Source organism: Lissotriton vulgaris, chromosome 2_1 (genome assembly GCF_964263255.1).
Source record: "Lissotriton vulgaris chromosome 2_1, aLisVul1.2, whole genome shotgun sequence".
NCBI classification, from domain to species: domain Eukaryota; kingdom Metazoa; phylum Chordata; class Amphibia; order Caudata; family Salamandridae; genus Lissotriton; species Lissotriton vulgaris.
The window spans coordinates 1,961,404,161-1,961,425,434 of NC_141687.1; the positions used below are offsets into that span (position 1 = coordinate 1,961,404,161).

The 21,274-nt window shown below is 43.0% G+C and overlaps 1 protein-coding gene across 1 annotated transcript in view; it reads right to left on the bottom strand.

Moving 5' to 3' along the window:
• LOC147733562 (aminopeptidase N-like) overlaps window positions 1–21,274 on the bottom strand; it is a 474,314-nt gene that overhangs the window by 145,697 nt on the left and 307,343 nt on the right. The window contains exons 11-12 of the mRNA XM_086958149.1: window positions 17,902–17,978; window positions 1,420–1,559 (exon numbers count right to left, since the gene is read on the bottom strand). Of these exons, the coding sequence (XP_086814275.1) occupies window positions 1,420–1,559; window positions 17,902–17,978 (217 nt within the window). The remainder of the gene's footprint in view (window positions 1–1,419; window positions 1,560–17,901; window positions 17,979–21,274) is intronic.

Sequence of the window (21,274 nt, forward strand, 5' to 3'; positions counted from 1 at the left end):
CATGTAATGTCCTGATAGTTGGCAGAAGCCCAGAGCTTCTATGCAGAAATACAGGATTTTCAGGTCATTACAGCCTAGAACATTAGAGCAAGCTGAGCGAATTGCTAACACAGTTGCAAGAATTATATGAAGTTCTAGAGGGAGCTGAAGACTGTTTTGCTTCTCTATGCCTTTCAAGCTAACATAGTGAATATTTAGTGTATAATAAGAATTTAAATAAATAATATCTTTACAACACACTGCAAATTGACAAAACCCTTTTCTGTCATATCCTCTGCAGCACCAGAAGTTATGAATGGTCTATTCTCCTTAGCTGTTTGAGGAAGAACACTCCCTTGGTTATTGTGGGGCAGCAGGAATTTTAATGCTGCTGACTGGATGGTGTAAAGTACCTGCCTAGTCTACACTTAGGGGCCTACAGACATAGGTAAACTTAGTCATAAACAGATGTTCATGGCCAGATGTATTTTTTTATGCCTGCCGGGAATTTGCATAGAACGGGTGCAAAGATCTACACGATTGTAAATCCAGCTCAAGGGGTGGGAAGTGAGCGCTACTTGGAAGCATATGCATTTATGGGCATTCCCGCTATCTGTTCTGACCACTTAAAACACTATGAAATGGTTAGATATATTTACACCAGTTAAGTATTGACATAATTCCTCTTCCAGTGTAGTGTTCGAAGAGAGAAAGATTACTCCTTAACCTGGTGGGCCTGCAGGGGAAGGGGGTGCTTCATGGAGAATAATATTTCCAACCAGGAGAATAAAAGAAATTCAAACGTTTGCGTTTGCACAGGGGATCCTCTTTCCCCTATGAGGACTTCTCCACTACGGAAATAGCAGCCAAGTGGAAAAGTCACATAACCATCCCAGAAACTCCTGCACTTCGGGCAGCTTTCCAATCATATTACTGGGAATGTTGGTGAAAGGTTGTAAACATATGTGCAGAAGGAAGCAGAGAGCTCCATCCTCGCCTTTCTGTGTTCTTTTGTCAATAGGCCCTTGTTCATATCAATATCTTGTATCTCCTCCTTATCTAACTACACAGTCCTTCTTGCCAGCTATCGTAAATGTTAAAAGCAATTGATGGAAACGGTTAGAAAAAGATGAGAGGGGATATGTACATGGTTATAGACTGATATGAATAAAGGTAGGGTAAGTTGGGCTATAAAGTGATCCACCCAAACTCATCAATGTAGCTAAGTTGGAGGTGGACCTTCAGCATTATAAACTACATGACTGGTTATGTTTAGGACCTTTTCAAATGGTTGAATGTATTGTGTCGGAGGCCTAAGATGAGGTTGATTCAATACGGCTATTTGCTTACCAATTAACCCACTGCCTTGTGTCTGGTCTGTTTACTTATGGAAATTGTATGCCAATTGTCAAAGTAAGTTGTACATAACAGAAAACTTACTGTATGATCTGAAGCTAACTGCTGAAGAAGCCTGTCCCAGTTCTCTTGGTTGTAGTTAACTCTGAAATACACAGTGACGTTGAGGTTGGCCAGGACCCAATCAGAGCTTCCAGTGGACAGTTTAAATGCATTGTTGACAGCTAAAATGAAATGAGAAGTCTTTTATATTATTTCCCCCCATTTGCATAGATACAGAAGAAAAATAACTTTCAAAGAAGCCTAACAAAAAATACTCAAGTTGTCACAGTTAGCCAATAATCTTGGTAATATCTCAAACAATGGCAAAGAGGGAAACATGGGAAAACCTCTTCTACTAGGTTAAAACAGAAAAATAGAAGGGATATGCTGGTATTGAACCAATTGTAAACACAATGTTCTCTGTAAGAATGAAGCCTACGCTTGTATGATGTTTCAACGCATGCTTTTACAACGCATGTCATTACGACGCAACTTTTACATCGCAAGTCGTTACAACGACTTGTGTTGGGGGCGCTGGATAGTGAATAGTTTAATTTACTATTCCAACTCCAGTCCCCGTAGATAGTAGGGAAGGTGTTGGATAGTAATTGAACTATTCCCTATCCTAGAGCGCCCTCCAGCGCAATTCGTTGTAATGACTAGTGTTGTAAAAGTTGCGCCGTAATGGTAGTGCGTTGTAAAAGTTGCATTGTAAAGGATGTTTCCCCTCTTGAGTAGTATACATCCAGCTTCATTGAGGCAACTTGAATTGATGATCAACTATTATACTCATGGGTCAACAGAGACCAATTTAGATCCTAAGATGGTAAAAGAGGAGACACATCCTGGGATCAACATTCGGAAACCCAGACACAGAAAGTTACCAGATACCAGACTTCTTATCATTGGCATTAGCAGCATAGACATGAGAGCCCTAGCGAAGTAAGCGGTATACACTGGCCGTGTCCTGTGGAAATGGCAATGAAATATGCTGAGCCCTCATTAACTTTGGTCTAATGAGGCTCCTTTTTTTAACACGTAAAAGGGACAAACCATTTATGGAAACACTCACTTACCTAGCTCTAATGCAATCTTTCCTTACACCAATAGACAACACGCTACTGCAGTATGGACCTTATTATGTCTCTATCACATACAACACCATTACCGTTCAAGTAGAAGGACTAGGTTCACTAATCGGATTTCTCTTGCTGGGAAAGATTCCCTGAGAGTATGAGGGTGAAAAAGGCATCCAGTTTGTCAGTCTAGAAGTTGAATGTTTCCTTGCTTAACCCTTGGTAGCTTGGCAAACGAGCAATCAGGCTTTAATTAGTAGACAGGTATGTGTAGAGCACTTAATATCACCAAAATTGTCAATACGTAAAAGACACAACACAATTAAAATTTAACACCAAGTTATAACAATAGAAAATATGTTTTATCTTTAAAATTACACCAAAACAACAAACATCCAATGTAGGGAATAGGAGATATGAATTTTTAAAGGTTAAATCAAAAATGTTGCATTCTAGTGCCAAAAAACGCTAAAGCAGCTATCTGGTGGCTCTGGACAAAGTCAAAGTTTTAGCCGACTGCGATGGAGTGCGGGTCGGATAGGCTGAGTGCAATGTACTGGTCAAAAGTTTAACTTCTGACCTAGTCTTTTTCTCTGAGCTTTTCTGTCGTTGGCGGGTCCTCAGAATTCTCAGATCTGAAGTTTGATGTGACGAAGGCAGTTTGTTGCAGCGCGATGCCTCGCTGAGTCTCTGGCAGTCTGGATTGCCTCTTGGAGTCCAGGACACAATTTCCCACAATGCACCTCAGCAGTCTTGAAAAAATCCAGTTGTAACTCCCCAGACGCCTTCCCCACCCTGGCTTCTCTAGGAAGCAAATCTCCACGAACCAAATGACTGTAGTGTTTCAGCCCCAGGCCTCATCTACCTACTCAGAGAGAAGCTTGGCTCAGGCTTCCTAAAGCTGGACAATCAGAAGTGGCTGCTATCGTGCTGCTTTAGGTAACTTAAGGATATTAAGTTCTAAAACAACTTTCCCGTAAAAGTTACATTAAATCCAACCTTGGAAGGTTGTTGTATTTCATATGATAATTAATTTGTTAGTTTGAACGATATTACTAGCTCACTCCAAAGCAATGATAGACTTTATAAAGTTTAATAAAGCCTTCCCCATTTTAGCCGATGGGGTTAGCAGCATTACAATAGGGAAAAACGATGTTGGCTGTTTTTCTTTACCAAGGTATATTAAACATCTTTTATATTGTCCCTTCTTTTGATACCAATGCCACGTACCCTTGGGCCCTAAGGCAGACCTCATGGGTGACTTATAAGTAATAAAAAGGTAATATTGGACTTTGGAAGTACTTTTAATTCCAAAGTCAAATTTGAACATAGTGTTTTTAAAACCCAGCCTGCAAAGAAGGCCTGGCTTTAAAATGGTGCCAGAAACCACAGCAGTGCATACTTATGTGCACTATATCCACTGGGTGCTCCCTACACCTACATGCCCCACCGTATACTAGGGACATACAGGTAGGTTGTCTTGACAAATTAGAAATATGACAATTTGACTTTAGAGGACAGACCCTTGGCCCTGGGCCTGGTCAGCAGAGTCCAGGGCATTTTAGGAGTCAATAACCACCAGCATCAGTCAAAAAATGGGGTTGATCAGGGCAATAAGAATGGCTTTCCTACGCAAACCAATTGCACACTACAGAATTCCTAAACGAAACAACACAAAACATGTAAACCAACAACTCAGTCACACGAGAGATAAAAATTATCAGCTACCTAAAGCGTTCATGGTGTCTAGACATACGTCCTCTCCTGAATAGTGCACTTGCTACTGTCATCTCTGCCGGCGAATATGGAGACTTTACCTCCCTGTCAGAATTCTCACCTTCTCACCACATCCACCCCAGAAGCATTTTCTCTCTTGGAGCCAGCAAGCAAATCCTGGACCTTTACAAGCTTGGAGCAAGTCCACGATGTCTCCCATTCACTCTCACCAAACTATCACAAACCTTATCCACCACCAACGGCTCACAAATGCTACAAGTCCCCTTAAACATATGTCCATTTTTTATGGCACACAACAACCCCAATCTCCTCAGTTTATATTGTGTTACTTTCACCTTGAATCCATTAGTAATGTCCTCAACAGGGCACTCCCCACTAACACCTACCACTGCTACATCCAGACTAGAATTAGTTGTGGCATTTGTTTTCTCCCCTATGTCATTGAAAAGCAGGAACTACTGTAATTGAAAGCAGTGTACTGTGATAGAACCACAGCATGGTCCTAACTGCACTGATCCTATCACACGTATTCTCTAATGCTCATTGTATACATTCTCCCACCACATGCGTTATCTTCTCAACAACTGGATTGCAGTTAGTAAAAATAACTCTTAAGATTTTTCACACCCACAAACATTAGGAAACCTTCAATTTCCTGACTAAGGCAAACCCAATGACACACTCTTCATCAGCAGTATTCTGTGTAAGTGCAGCACTTAGTCCAGCATTGTAGGCATCTAAGGTGACCATATGAAGCAGAGCAGGATCATAGGGTCTGTGGGCCGTCGCACCAGTCTGCCCTTCCTTAACTTAATAAAAGGCCTCCTCACACTGTGCATCCCACTTAAACTGAACATCTCTCCGCAATATGTTAGTAAGGCAGCAAACATGAGGCTTGCTCGGGTACAAACCAGAAGTAACATTTGCACCACCTAAGAAAAGCTTTGCCTAAATCAGCATGTGTATTCATGAGTGCCTCAATCAATCAATTAATCTATCAAATAAGTAGTAAATATGAAGTGTGGAAAATAAACTGTAAGGGTCTCAAGGCGCTGGAGATGCTAGTTGCTTCAATGTGCTCTGTTGATTTGAACAGTCAGGTCTTTAGTCCTTTCCTGAATTCCTAGAGCAATGTGGCCGTCCTAAGGTTCAATGGAAGGCTTTGGCTGACAGGTGTGAGAAGAAGCATCCTCTTCTGTTGCCTCAGCGAATCTAGGGGTGTCTGTGAGGAAGAGAGAAATGGATCGTAGGCATTTGGTTGGTTGGTGGAAGGTCATGCGTTTGTTGACGTATGCTGGTCCTTCATTGTGCAGAGCTTTGTATGCATGGGTCAACATCTTGAACTGGCATCTCTTCTGAATCGGGAGCCAATGTATCTTCTTGGGGTGTGGTATTATGCTGTTTCATCTGGGCAGATTTAGGATGAGACTTACCACTCTTTTTGTGTGTTTTCAGTAGTGCTTCAGGAGGCATGCACTGATTTCTACATAGAATGTGTTCCAATGGTCTAGTCTGCTGGTGATGAAGGCCTGCATGACGGTCCTTCTTGTGTTGATTGGTAGCCACCTGAAGATCTTGCGGAGCATGAGTAGGGTTTGCAAGAAGGTGGATGAGAATACTTTAACCTGTTTCTTCATAGCTAGGTCGCTGCCCAAGATGATGGTGAGGTTGCAGGCAGGGTCTGTCGATGTGGGGAATGAGCTGAGTTTAACAAACCACCAAGAGTCATTCCATGGCAAGTTATTGTCCCCAAAGATGAGGACTTCTGTCGTGTACGAATTGAGCTTCATCCAGTCGGTGACGATCAGCAAATGTGGAAGATGGCTGTGCTGCTGGAGGGGTCTTTTGACAGTGAGAGGATGAGCTGGGTGTCATTGACATAGGATATGATGTTGGGTCCGTGCGATCTGATGGTGTTGGGCAGAGGGGTAATGTACGTTTTGAGGGTGGGGCTGTGTGGCGATCCTTGTGGGAAGCCGGAGACAATCTTCTTGGGTTCAGAGGTGAATGGTTGGAGAAAGATTCTCTGGGTTTTTCCGGGGAGGTATGAGGCAATAAATGTGAGGGCATCTCCCAGAAGTCCATTTTTGTGGAGTCTGTTGATCAGGGTGTGATCGTAGACGGTGTCGAAGACGGCTGGCAGGTTCAAGAGGATGAGGGCTGCCATTTCATGAGGTCAAGGAGGACCCTGATGTCGTTGGTGGCTACATTCAGGGCTGTCTCTGTGCTGTGGTTGGCTCACATCTGGATTGAGAGGGGTCGAGGTGGTTGTTATGTTCCTGGTGTTCGTAGAGTTGCTGGTTGATTGTCTTCTCGATAACCTTTGCTGGAAAGGTAAGAAATGAGATGGGCTAGTAGTTCTTCAGCTCTGCTTGGCCGTCAAATAGTTTCCCATCACGTCCTGTGAGAATACACAACCCAAGTAAGCTGTTGCTTCACGATCTAACCTTTCTCCTTCTTGAGCACTACCTGTTAATCTGTCAAACACCTGGAATTCACTCTAACATCCTAAGAGGTTCCTCCTGAGTCTGGGCAAAGATTAACACATCATTTTGAAACACAATGACACCTTCAATATTCTCAAACATGTAAATGTAATGTAAATGTACATGTATTTATATAGCGCAAATCACCGACCCGGTATCTAAGCGCTTGCTTAGGGAACCCGTCCTGGTATTCCCCTGTGAGATAACCCCGGCAGGGTATCCACAAGGTGAAAGCCAGGCATCCCACCGCGAGGGGCCGTTGTGGAGATTAAGCAAGCTATTGCCCAGAGTCGCAGAGTGTGAACCTGTGAATCGAGTAGGCACCGGAGCGAGAATTGTCGAGTCCGTGGACAATTTAGGACTCAAGACCCCGCCGAACCGGAAATTGAACCCTGGTCCCGGGCTGACCTTTGCTTCCAGGTCTGCCTCCTCTAACCAGTGAGCCACACTTCTCCACATCTCATCAGTGAGCCTCTGAAAGGAAACAATGTGGCTGCTGAAGCCAACTGAATCAGAATGCAATAAGGCTGGTAAGAGCCAAATGGCAAAACAAAAGCAGTTCAACAAAGGAGGGTGCTGAACTGTTCCTAAAGAAGACTAATCAGACTGGCTTGACCGAAGGTGTGTGTTACACCTTTGGGCATCCATTATGTTGGACGTGTTTGCCTCACAAACCCGAAAGGGTGTCATGCTTCATCATAGGCGTTGCTCCTCGTCGGGGAGGCGGTGCAATCCCCGACAGGCTCACCTCAGAGAGGGGCTCTTTGGCGGAGATCTTTTTGTCCAACAGCCTATTGGTGAAGTGCGGGTATGTGGATCTGGGCAATCAGTATCCTGAAGAAAGAGTGATTTAAAATGTAGCAGAGGGTGCCGGAAAACACTTTATTCTGGGGTTTCCCCTACTGCAGTTAAAAAGTGGAATTAGCTCGCTGGGTGACAGCAGATTAGGTAGCGTAACCCTAAACGAGACTAAAGTGAGAGTTGGTCAACATGTTTCTCGCCTGGGAAGTTCCCGCGATTAGTCAGGACCTAGTGAAGGTGAAATTTAAAAAGGAAGAAAGGAAACCATGCTGGTGTCATGTGTCTCGTGTGATTTACCTCAGGGGTTAATCCTATGCCTAAACAATGGAGAAAAAGGAACAAGGTTAAAAATTCTCTTGTAAAGGTATCATCGGTCACAGTCAAGACAACAACAAAGTGCAGTGAAGTAGCGGTAGTGTGTGGATATTCACACGACCAAAACATGCCAGTGTTGTCGTCCGGTGTAGTGTATAGTGAACACTCTTCCACACTTTGTACGTGAGGGGACTAGTGTGGTGTGAATTAAAACCAGTGTTATTAAAAAAGCCGCAGCAGCAATCTCAAGGAGAATATCATGGCTATAGAGGAGTGAGTGCCAACAGTGGTGGTGGTATGATGTTGACTCACAACTCACTTAAAGGTCTTGGACTAATTACCAGCTGAGTAGTCGGCAGGTCGGTACAACAGGGTTGTGCCTACAGTTCAGGCTGGGGGAGAAGAAGGAACTGTTAGCTTGGGATGGTATAAATAAAGGAAACCCCTGATTGAGGTTGAGGATATGTTGACTCCGGCACCAAGTTTTGCCAGGGGTAGGAGTAGGATAGGACGGGACTGTCTTACCTCAAGTTTCCCGTGTCCGTGCGGAGTCACCTACCCATCACCGCCGAGCTCGAATAGGTAAAGACGCTCGGGGGCGTGTACTATTTATAGGTGACCTCATCATAGGGTTGCGCCAGTAGACGCCCACTGTGTGGATCACGTGTTAACTGGTGAGGTGTAGACGACCATAGTTGAGTGGTGGTAATTAGAGTTGAACTATGTAGCCCGATTACATTGGGTCAGCAATATTCAAGGTATTTAAAGGAGGCAGAGAAAACTCACAGGAATTGGTATAAGGAATGTAATTTACAGTATGGAATTAAAACGTTGTCGTAAACCAGAAGGTGGATGGGACAAATAGTGGCTAGTTTATAACGAGTGCCAGTGAATATCTTCATTGAGTCCTTGTTTGTCTGTGGAGAGGCGGTGGACCCATCTTTGTTCTTTACGGAACAGGGCATTCTTGGGGCAGTTAGGGCTGGATTCGAGAACCACCCACCGGATTGAGTCCGCGTTGTGGTTGTTTTCCACATAATGCTTACACATTTTGGTGTGTGTTTTCTTACACCGAAAATTGCTGCGGTGTTCAATGATTCGTGTTTTGATTGGGCGGGTTGTCATCCCAATGTATTGAAGACCGCATGGGCATGTTAGCATGTATATGCAGTTGGTGGTATTGCAATTAGTGTGGCCCCGGATTTCCCACTTAAAGGTTTCAGAAAGTTGGATTGTCTTTTGGGGTGTGGTGTATTTACATACCCCGCAGGTGCCGCATGGGTAATGGCCGGTGACCGGAGGTAAGTTCCATAGGGTCTGTTGGGAGCATTTCTTAGTCGTTTTGGGTCTGGTGTTAATGAGAATGTCTTTCACGTTTTGTGACCTTTTAAATGCGAACCTGGGTTGTTCAAAGTTTATCTCACCTGTGTTAAGGATCCCCCAGTGGCGTTTGATTGTGCTCTTGATTCTGTTTGATATGGGGGTGAAAGTGGTGACACAGGTGATAGGCTGGTTCTCGGTAGGTGTTTTATCCCGTCCCTCTAGTAGGGCTTCTCTGTTATTGTTTCTGGCCCGCTTGTTAGCTTTTGTGACCTCTCTTTTTGGGTAACCTCTGTCGAGTAGATTCCTAGACAGGATGGTGGACTCTTTTTTGTAGTCTGCAATGTCACTGCAGTTACTCCTGATTCGGAAGAATTACCCAAAGGGTAAATTCGAGCGTAAAGCTTTAGGGTGGTGGCTTTCGTAATGTAGCAAGCTATTACGAACAGTGGGCTTCCTGAAAATTGTGGTGTGAAGTCTACCCTACAGCAATTTTATCGTCAGGCCAAGGAAGGCAATCTCATTTGCTGAGGAAGACATAGTAAAATGCAGGTATGGGTTGAGTGTGTTGACCCATTGAAAGAAAGCCTCATGCGAGTTGGGTGGGCCCATCCATAGGATGAGGAAATCGTCTATGAAACGTCTCCACATTTTGATATTGTCTGAGAAGGGATTCGATTGATGGTGAATGTGTTTCTCTTCGAAGTCGGCCATGTACAGACATGCCACTGACGGGGCAAAAGTGCTGCCCATCGAAGTCCCTTGGGTCTGGTGAAAATATTTGCCCTTGAACTCAAAGAAATTTTCCGTGAGCGCCAGGGTGGCACACTCCATGATAAATGATGGTGGGGTGTTTGAGTTCCATTCCTCCAGTCTCAGTCGTGACTCAATTACCTCTAGTGTGGCCCTCTGGGGGATGTTGGTATAGAGGGCCTCAACATCTAGAGTAATCAGGAGATCAATGTGCCCAATGTCTTGGAGTGAGTTTAGAAGGCGTAAGACATCGGTGGTGTCCTGGATGTAGGAGGGAATGCGTTTCACAAGCGGTTGCAAAAAGTGATCGCAAAACTGCGAGAGTGGTTCCAATACAGAATCAATACCTGAGACTATGGGTCTCCCAGGGACTGGTCTTGTTCCCTTATGAATTTTGGGCAGTATGTAAAAATATGGTACCCTTGGATCTTTTTTCGTCAGGAATTCTGCCTCCTTCTTGCTGATCCATTGCTCGCATTCTGCAGTCTCCACTAAGCCTGTGATAGTAGTTAGGAGGCGTGGGGTAGGGTCACTGGGAATGGGAGTGTAATACCGATGGTCATTCAGTTGCCTTGAACATTCAAGTTCATAATCTGTAGTGTTCATCAGAACTGTGGCGCCTCCCTTGTCAGCTTGTTTTATAGTGATCAGGGGGTCGTCTGACAGTGATTTCAACACCTCCATCTCATTGCGAGAAATATTGGAGTGTTTAGTTTGTCGGTCAAGAGAATCAATGTCTTTGAGTACTGCTTGCTCAAATGTTAGGACCTCATTAGGAACCATCCCATTATGGGGTGTGAAGGTAGATGGGTTATGTAGACCCGAGTCTTCTGTTGGTTCATAGGGCCTACCATCAAAAAAGGCCTTGAGTCTTATTTTTCTAAAGAAGGACTGGATTTCCCTGGTCTGGTTGAATAGGTCAATTCTGGGCGTGGGAACAAAACCAAGCCCTTTTTGGAGGACTTTTTCCTCACTTTCTGTAAGGAGGCGATCCGAAAGGTTGACGACAAGGCTCATTTTGGTCCTGACATGCTCCTGCTCCTTGTGTCCATTCCCTGGGGGCGTGTGTCCTCCCATTGCACTCTCTTCCCTGAGGCGTTGCCTCGCTTTCGTCCGCGCCCTCTGCCCCAACCTCTGCCTAAAAAAGGGGGGCGTGTAGAACCTTGAGGTGCGAAGAAGGGTGGGTATTGTGGGGCAAAGGGTGGTTGAAAGTGTGGAAATTGCGGGTATTGCCAAAACGGGGGGCCCATGGGTTGCCCCTGTTGGGGGAAGTTGGGGAAATTACGGAAATTCTGTTAACCCCGACCCCTGCCCCTTTTGGCCTTTGGTGGTATGTTGGACATATCATTTTCGTCGCTATTCTCAGATCCACTGTTAGAACCCCTCCTGGATGAGGTTGTACTCGAGTCCGAGTTATAATTAGTTCCTGGGGGGACATAGTCTTCTTTGAGGTAAGGATAGACCTTTTCTTTCGAGAACCTATTGATGTCTTTTTGGAGTTTAGCCACTTTTTGGTTCATGAGGTACTCTTTATGGTCTGCCATTTCTTTATTCAATTCGGCCAATTTGGTCTTGAAACCTGTGTTCTGGGCCGCAGTCTTCAAAGCAGCCTCGGCCGCCTGAATGCGGACTAGGAGGGCATCTGCTAGTCGTTTTGCAGTGTTCACGATGAGGATCAGTAACCCTGCTATCTTGCCAATGCATAAAAAATATGATCATGGTAATTCTAGTACCAGAATCAAGAAGTAACATCCAGCAGAGCTTCTGGGTGACCCAACGCTCAAACGAAGCTAGTCACTAAAAATAAGGCCAATGCGTATGAGTTGAATGACAGAAGCCAGATTAACTTGCTGGTTTGTTACAAGATATATTGCAGCAAAACAGGACACCTTGCATGTGCAGAGATTGCATGTAATCCACTAATAGTTATCATTTCAAACACTGCATTCAAAAGCTCACAACAAATTCTAGAACCCGAATGTGGCATACCAATAGGATGTTGAACACACACACACAGATGTTAAAACAAAGTATCTTGTTTTTCACATGTACAGGGGATACACCATACATATAAACATTCACTTACACAGTTCCGATACATTCTAAACCTTACACAGGTACCCACTACAGTGAGCACCCTACTTCGAGCTCTATTACATACACCATTAGTGTTCAAATTGCAGGGCTAGGTTCAAGTAGGCCTCTCCACACTAGCACAGTTTGATGGCTAACGGGCAAGTGGGTTTATGACAAAAACAATCTCCTGCTTCACTTGGACTCCCAGGTTTTCAGAGCCAGGACAAATAATGAGCATCCCAGGACCCAGTAACTTTCTATATCTCGAGTCCTTATTATCCGTACGTAAGGTGTCTCCTCTTTTACCACCAGGGGCCCACATCTGATTCCTGCTGATCCAGAGAATTGCCATCACACAGGCCATGAAATCAATACCTTATTGTTTATGATTGTTTCACAATTCGTTACAATATTTGAACAACGACTACAAAAAAATAGACACATTCTTACAAGTGGCAAGAGATAAAATGTAAACATGTTTGATTGTGTAAAAATAGCAGCACATGTTTTCTGTACATTGCAAATGCGTTAAAGCAGTTAATTTGTAGTTACTCTTAATCAAAATTGTTTGAGCGGCTATTAAAAAGGAGCAACACATTATTCATTGTTACGATAACACAGGTATAATGCAAAATTCTTTAAACTACATTTGTGGTTGATGTTATAAGGAAAAAAAAACAAAATTGTGCCTGAAAGCGCAAGGGATTGATGAAAATGTATACATATGCAATGTGGTGGCAACCTAGTCTGGCATGTTATTCAATTATAATAAAAAATAAAGCAGCATGGAGGGCGTAAATATCAATGTGATTTCAGTAAGGTGCAAATACTATGGTGTGGGATGATTTTTCACAAAATTCAGTTATAGATAAAAACAGCAGAAAGATTGTGAAATGTAGCAGCATGTGAGTTCGTTAAGGTGCATATAGTACAAAACTGCTGAGTTGTATGTTGGTTTACTATAAAAACAGCTAACTGGGAAAAGATCTGCATACATTTTCAATAAAGTGCAAATGCTATTGGCCTAATCTATTACATCATTCAATTGTGGACTAGCAGGTTGGGCTTTAATTGTAGCAGCATGAAGTTCCAGTTAAATTCACATGTTGTATAACAACTGATCTTTTACAGATAATCGACTCAAACACAACTAAAAGTGTCTTGGGCCTAGATTGCTAAAACAGCATTTTACACCCCCTGGGTTATAGTTGAAAACGACAGGGTGTCTTTAATTACAAGCAGCATGGGATGCCAATAAAGTGCAAGTACTAGGGAGCAACTCGTTTTTACAGGCAGTCAGCTCTAAAGAATGCAAGGAAAACAATATCCTAGACTGGGATTACAGGGGACAGCCTTTTGAACCCCGTGCCGGTTGAATGTATTGGCTGCTGCGGTGACAAACCTTGTATAAAAGATATTCAGCACCATGTTGTCTGGGTTCAAACAGGCAATGATGGCCAGCCAGCAGGTACGGACACCCAGTGTGTTCCATTGTCTTCGTAAGCTGGCCCTGCGTTCTTTAAGCAAATGCTGGACAAAGACCTACCGCATGATTCCTTGCAGGTTATGCACTCACTAGGGCAATGCCCACTGGCTATATGGTTATGGAAGGGCGACTCTCCTAGCCTGAGGGCCATGAATCTTGTTTTCCAATAAAGGGCATTAGATCTGAGCAAATAAGATGCTGTGGTGGCTGCTTGGTACCTGACAAGGATTGACCAGGCATGTTGGCGTTTGGCATTTTGTGCCCTATCTGAGTGAAATGACCAGAGATGGGTGCTCCTCGATATACACATTTTGAAACTTTGTCTAATTTGATTACTTTCCCGAAGATCTTTTGCTTCCAGGAGATGCAAGCAGTCTTCTAGATGCCGATTATGTGTTGGACCTGGTTGGCTATGGCTAATTTCAAGCCATAGGAATGCCTCTAAGCTGCCAGGCCTAGCCCTTCAAAACATGTTGCACAAATTGAAGTAAGCACCAGCCCCTGCCACCTGCTGGTCTGAAAGGCCACATTCAAGCCTGACCTGGGAAGGGAATGAAGATTTCAGTAATCGGAATACTTGCTTACATATTTTTACAATTAGTTTGTTCAACAAGTTGGAGTCTTTTCCTAGCATAACATCTCGGCCTTAGGTTTAGGAGGGAAGCATTTTAGCCCTCATGACTACTGTTAAAGGAAGCATCCTTGGGCCCAAAACCTGTCGTTTTTTTTGGATCTGATCTTCTACCTCCGTTATAGATCCGATGTATTATAGCACCTCGCCATGAGTGTAGTCTAAGTGAGATAGTATGACAGTAGTCAAACAAAGTTGCAAACCGTTCTGTCCAGAACAAAATGTATTGTTTATATAGTGCCGTTTGTTATGACGCGCACATTTCGAGTTATAATATTGTCTGGCACTGCTGTCCATATATATGTATTCTTCCTTGACGACAGTCGTGTTTGGCAGAGGCAGTACTTGACAAAGGAAACCCGTCCGAATAGTGAGACCCGTTCTTGCTAAATTGATTTCAAGGCTAACTTCTGAGAGAGCGCAAAAATGTGTTAGAAATTGTAGGGATGCACCATATTCACGAGTAATCAACACCCGCATATATAGAGGATTATAATCATGTTTAAATGTGACACAAAGCGAGGAACCCATGTGCTAGAACTTACATAGCTGTAAAGAAAAGCGCTTTTGAAAATACTAATGTCATGTTAACTTAGAAATGTTTGTAGAGTAATATTAATTCAGTTAAAGGATGCTTAAATAGGCATTGATGTATTTAAATGCATGTTTAGAAATTCACTATTGTATTCATGTAACGACATAGAAGTGTTTAGTTAGAGAATGTATTCCTTTTGCTATAATGATGTAGGCCTAATGAGCGAAAAATGTTTGCCAATGTTAGGGGGTGACAGCCCGAAACGTGCAGAGGCCCAGGTGGGGAGGAAGGCCGTGTAGGCCGAACTAAGAATGTTTCACATTACATTAAACCATGGAAGTGTCTTTCCTAGAAGGTTGCTTTAGAAAATTAATTGCAAGTAGCATGGTATATGTGAATCGATTTATGTGCTTTCCTTTGCAGGTGCAAGGTTAACTAGAGATAATAGAGAAGGGCCCATTGTATAGGAGCGTTAGGATGGTAGTCCCAGACATGGAGGAGTGGCTGCGGAATTTAGGGAAGCAACTTCAAGAGGAGAAAACTCTGGGACCCAAGAACGTTTTTCAACGAACAAAGATGAAGATCTCGTGATGAATTTTGTTTGAAAGTTAATACCTCAGAGAGGAGCGTACCTCAGGGCATGTCGCCCATATTGTGGGGTTTGTATTAGGGACAGCACCCCGGTAGGAGAGCAGAGCAGATGCGAACGAGGGCAAAGAAAGATGCTGGGTAGGCAGAGAGCTTTGCTATGCGAGATGAGTTCATAGGCTAAGTCCAAACTAAGTGAGTGAACTTCTTTGGAAGTCACCACGGCTGACACCTTTGTTAGGAGGGAATTTGTTAAGTAGGTTGTCACTTAGTATAGTGTAGGGACAGATTAATCTGGATGTATTTCTTCTTTTCTTCGATGCCTACCAAGACCCAGATTATAGCAATTCTTGCAAGTCTAGTGGTTTTGGAAATTATACTTGTGTTGTTTCTTAGTCGACTGAGACTTTTCCGTAGGATCATGTTTGTATTAGTGCCTGCATATCTCCTGAATCTTTTACTGAGGTGTTTATATACACAACTGCTTTTGGCTTTATAATAAATCTTCAAACTTGACTTTTTGTCAGTGGTTCTTTGGGGACGGCGATGGAGGTAGTTCGAATTGATATGTTGTAAAAGATTGCCTTCTACACTCTATGACAGGTAAAAAGGTCTAGTCGACCTGTGGCGGGATTCTAGAATTCTGGTTCTGATTCTAGAGTGAAAATCCCTCCTTTCCACTTCCTTCTCTGTTGCTTCAAAGTGGATGAATAAAAAGGATGACGATTCTTCTTCTGAAATCTTGGCAATAACCTGGCCTTTTTGGACATTCATTTAATGTTCACGAGGTACCAAAAACACCTTGACCTGGAGTTCTTACTGGCATGAAGTAATTTTAACCAGAATTCCTCTGAGCGTTTATCTTTCTCTGCCAGTACTGCCTGCCTGAAGGCAGCACTCGCAGAGAAAGGGGCAGCATGACGATTAACATTACAGGTTGCTTCCTTGAAGCCCAATTTACACTATTCAAGTAGACTTCAATAATCTCGTGCTTAGTTATATGGGGGCATATTATCAACGGCGTTAAAATTATCGCCGCTTTAGCGGCAGGAAACTGCTGCTAAAGCGGCAATAATGGGCTTGATAATATGCCCTTGAGAATTCCAATAGAACCCCATGTTCTGGGATGAACAAGAGCTTCTATTGGAATTCTCAAGGGAATCCATTATCGCCGTTTTAGCGGCAGTTTCCTGCCGCTAAAGCAGCAATAATTTTAACGCTGTTCCTTGATAATATGCCCCTTTGTGATTTGACTGCTGCTAACCATCTGTGGACAACACGTACTTCAAATACAACTGCAATGTTTGGGCTGTTATCGTGATATATATATAATTGAAAACAATATTGCCCCTTGACAATTATTCCCTGAAATTTGTGTTTTATATGCTTTCAGATGGTGGATAAATAATTAAAAAGCAAAAACATGAATAAGTCATTGTAATATAATGTTGTCTTTCACAATATCTCTGGATAACAATAGACACAGACAGTGAAAGAATCTAGGGGGATATTTACGTTTTGCATCACCCTGTGACATGCAGGGTGATGCAGGGTGGCAGAAAATCTACAATGAGATTCATCAAGTCACGCAAGTCCATCCTGGGTGTCTTGGTAAATCTAGTGCAACGCAAGGCAGTGTAAGTCGCCACCTTGGATTACACTTCGTGTTAAGGGCACTACATGGGTAGAGCGCATCCATCCATGTATTCTGATGAATACCCAGATTAACCAAGAGAGTAGACTTGGGAATGGATTTAAATTGAACACCTCACCACCAGAGGTGATATGAGGAGAAATATCCTTATTTCTCCTCACTGTTTTCTCTTTCTAAGTGTGGCACGTTCTGCAGCACACTTAAAAAGAGAAAAAACCCTCGGAGGATTGTTTTTTGTGCAAGAAGGTGCCAGCCAGCAGAGATAGAAAGCAGAAATGCGCAGTATAATGTTAAATATTAAATGCAACACATTCCTGCCTTCTTCTCACGGCACATTGTTGTAAGGTGGGTTTCTGTGTTGAGCTGGGCCATGTGAAAGTTTGTCAAATATGCCCCATAACCCCTTCGCTGCGGCGGCAATTCCGCCTCAGCGCTAGGGGGGGGGGGGCGAGCGGCGCTCACATGCTCGTGACGTCACGAGCCGTGGTTGCGCTGTGCTCATGACGGAGCGATTCCGTCATGGCCCCGCCTGCTTAATAGAACGCGCCGCGCAGGCGCGGTGGCAGGGCCATGACGGAACCGCTTCGTCATGAGCACAGCGCAACCGCGGCTCATGACGGAGCGGCTTCGTCATGAGCATACAAAGGGTTAATGTTTGAGTGTTGTCCTCTTAGTGATCCCCCATGAGCAGCAACGTCTGAGATCTGGACAGCTTATGTTCATCTACTGATAGGTGAGTCACAAGTAGATTTATGAAAAATGACAAATGCTAATTTTTCTTAATACAAACTGCTATTGTAAATGTGCTCCTTTTGTATTTGTCTGACATATCAGTAGCATTAGCAAAGTTTAAAGCATATGTTCCACTAATAGTCCTTGAGCACTACATACATATTTGATACGATAGATGATGCCAGTATTTGTCTACTCAGTTCGTAGGGGCACAGTGACTGTGCATTGGGTTTTAGGTGGGTTTAGTATCATAACCTCTAGGTAGTAATTAATCATACAGAAATAGAGTTTTTGTTTTTGCACATAATTAATATCAGCGTACAAAAATGAATACCTGATTTGCCATTGAGCCAGAAAGTAGACTGGGCATTTCCGGTTTTCATCCATGTAATAGGTACAATCCACGTGTAACTGCAAAAAGTATAATGTAAATGTCTTTAACAGGTATGCTGCTCTCAATTAATATATAAAAGACAATACATTGATATTATACGAGTGCATTGAGCTGCCCCTACCAATCACTGTGGATGTTTGAACAATTTAATCATCATGAAAATACAATGTGTCAAATGAACCTATATTGCTTTGGGATAATGAGTCAATGTAGGTATTTGTTACCTGAATACCTGCAGTAGTTCACTGTAGTAACTGTAATAGTCCAAGACCTAGAGACCCCTTGCTTGAGAATATCTGATTGTTTGCTAACATAGAAAAGGTTAACAGAACTTTCGCACAACAAAGTATTATTTCAATCTGAACTGAACTGAATGTGAAGATTGGCAAATACCCTTAGATCAGCCTAGTACACACATTCTTTTCTGGTGCCCCCAAATTATTCATATTGGTCATAGGTTACTAATCTGTAACCAGTAGGGGTATAGTGGTTAGTTTTCCTGGATTAGGCAGGGATGTAGGACTAAGAATAGATGCTCATCCTACCTCGTCTTCTTCTTCCAAGCTATTGACCGACCAACTCTGCTCCCATATAGGCAACTCCAATGTATGGTATGAACCATACGTATGGTGTGGATAATTAAAGAGAACATACATTTAATAGATCTGTGAAGAACATGCAGATTGAGACTTGGAATATTGGCAGGTGGCAAATTAACTGGGGATTCAACTTAATCAGTGAACTATTGTATGTATAACTGTCACACAGGCTTTTTGGAATATTCCAAAGCATACACACTATCAAGGTAAAGAAATAAAATGGAAGGTGCACTCAAATAAAGTCAGTAACAAAAGTAATTTGTAGTTATCCTCTTTATTCAAAAGGTATTCATGAAGCAAAGGCACAGCCAATGCGTTTCGTTCCCATTTTTTGCCTTAAGGAACTTCCTCAGGGCGAGTTAATATTCCTAAGGGGCAGTACTCATAAGTCAACCAAAGTAAGTGAACCAGAAATAACAGCGTGCTTGCTAGGTCAAAGTTTGTCACCTTAATAGGGAAAATTCAGCCCTAGTAAAGAAGGTCACGAGTAGTTCCAGATGGTGCGGTAAAGTCGAGTATGTTGCAGATGCTATTATTAACCCCAAGTAGGAAACAATCCAAGAAGGACGGATCGTGACGTCTTAGTTCTCGTTTTAAGACGACAGCCCGATGTAAATATTCCAATGTTATCAGAGGTCCATGGTATGTGTCCCACTAACGTAGCATGCACGCTAAGGGTCAGGTAGTGACCCAAATCAAGAAGTGAAGAAGCAATGCCGCACCTGTGATAGGGTCCCGGCTCCAAAAACCGTTGTAGTGTAGTTCCTAGTTTCCCACTAGGCCCTGCGCATTGGAATAACATAAACAGTAGTATCGACGTGGAACTGCGTATATTCCAGGCCTCCACTGACTATGCTAAACTTAATTGGGTGTGTTACCAACTAGCTCAGAGGTCACTGGAAACTTTCTTCTCTGCATAGGAAGTGATCAGCTTCCCTGGCACAGACAAGAAGGGATTCAGCTTTCCAACAACCGTGCAACATGACAACTTTACTCCTCAGATCAAGAGTCAATCTCTAGGGTCGTGTGAAACAATAGACAGGTATTTCACTCAGTCAGGTTAGTGCAGTTTACTTTCACGAGATGTAGAGAATAGAGAGACGGGCGTTTGTCAATAAAGGGTTAACATTTATTGAACAGTCTTTCTTCTCGTACAAGAGAAATGTATTGCCACAATTGCAAGGCTTGTTATTATAAAAAGTACGTACAGTAAGATAAGTATTGCGAAATAATACTGTAAAAGCATTGATATGGTTTCTTAGCCATACAATGGTTTAAAAGTAATAAAACATATATACAGTCATATATACATTAGGCTAAAATACTCAACTGGTGCTTCTAACTACGCCTACCCCAGTGTGCCTGACCTAAGCCTAACACGTGGAAGGGGAGTAAGTAAGGAGCTTTAAGTTAAGTTGGTTTTGCCAAGGTTTGCTTCAAGAATTCTCTTCTAAGGGTTTAGTCAACACCATACCTCTGAATAGAATGATGGAAGTCTGGTATTTCCTTCAGGAGGCACTCAATATCCCAGTCACCCGCGAGGGCAGACCAGAAACGCTGGAGCTGGATTTCTCTGCAGGAGAAAGGCAGCGGCTCTCTTCTCAGCGCGTCGGGAGGAGGAGGCGGGGGACAGCGTCCGCGGGCCGCTTGGCATCTGCTGGGCTCTTCGCAGAGGGACGGCTGTTCAGCTCCTAAGCTTACCACACCATCGTTCGCGCTCTAGCAGCGATAATGGTATCAGTAGCTTCACCACCAAGGGGACAGCAGCAGTAGCGTACTGCATGCAGCATACAACAGCAACGGGATGCACAACAGGGTGCACGACAGCAATTGCTTAAGGCAACGTTGGTAGTATTTATACCTGACAGGTGCCGGGTTTGACGCAAATTTGCTGGACATAAGACGTCAATTAAAGATGTCACTAGGAAGTGATAGCTATCAGTTGCTCATTAGAGTTCCATTACTAATCAAAACACAGCAAGCGGGGATTTCCAGTTTTGCTGAGTTTTTATCTTGTTGAAGAACTCGGAGTGTTAATCTAGGAATATCAGATAGTGACTTCTGCTCTGTCATTGCACTAATTGGTTGCAAAGGAAGTGGCAGAGAACTATGCTGGAATGTGGCTCTGTTCGTGTGAGGCCAGAGATGGCTTTTCTGAATATCGCACTTGAACGGTTATGCCAATATAGGGAATACATGGATTTATAGCCGAATAGGGGCATAAGGTCGCAGTATCGATCAGGAACCTAGATAAACACGCAACACCCACTCCACGTTTTCATGTCCATCAAATTACTAAAACTAGAGCAATTGGATGCATGTGTAACATTGCCCACCCCAAAATACATAAATGCATTCGAAATAGGCGTATATTGTAATACGTGAAATTTAGGTACTGTACGTTTTTGAAGCATAGAAATCATTCAAAAATTATTGCATATGAAATCAATGAACGATTATGCAAAAAGAATTACACATGAAATATCTCTTAACAGAAGAAGGGCGAGATAAATCATCACATATAAATGCATTGCAATAAATGTGCTAGAGACTGATGTAAGTTTGTTATGTCTCTAGATGTGTTTAGAAATAGAAGTGTGAAGCTTCTGTTCTCTAAGAATAGTTTTTACCTTAAGCAAAGAATTGTTCATGCCAAAAAAGGTCAATATTAAAAAATGTTCAATTCAAAAGAATTATTGCTTGAACGGGGAAAT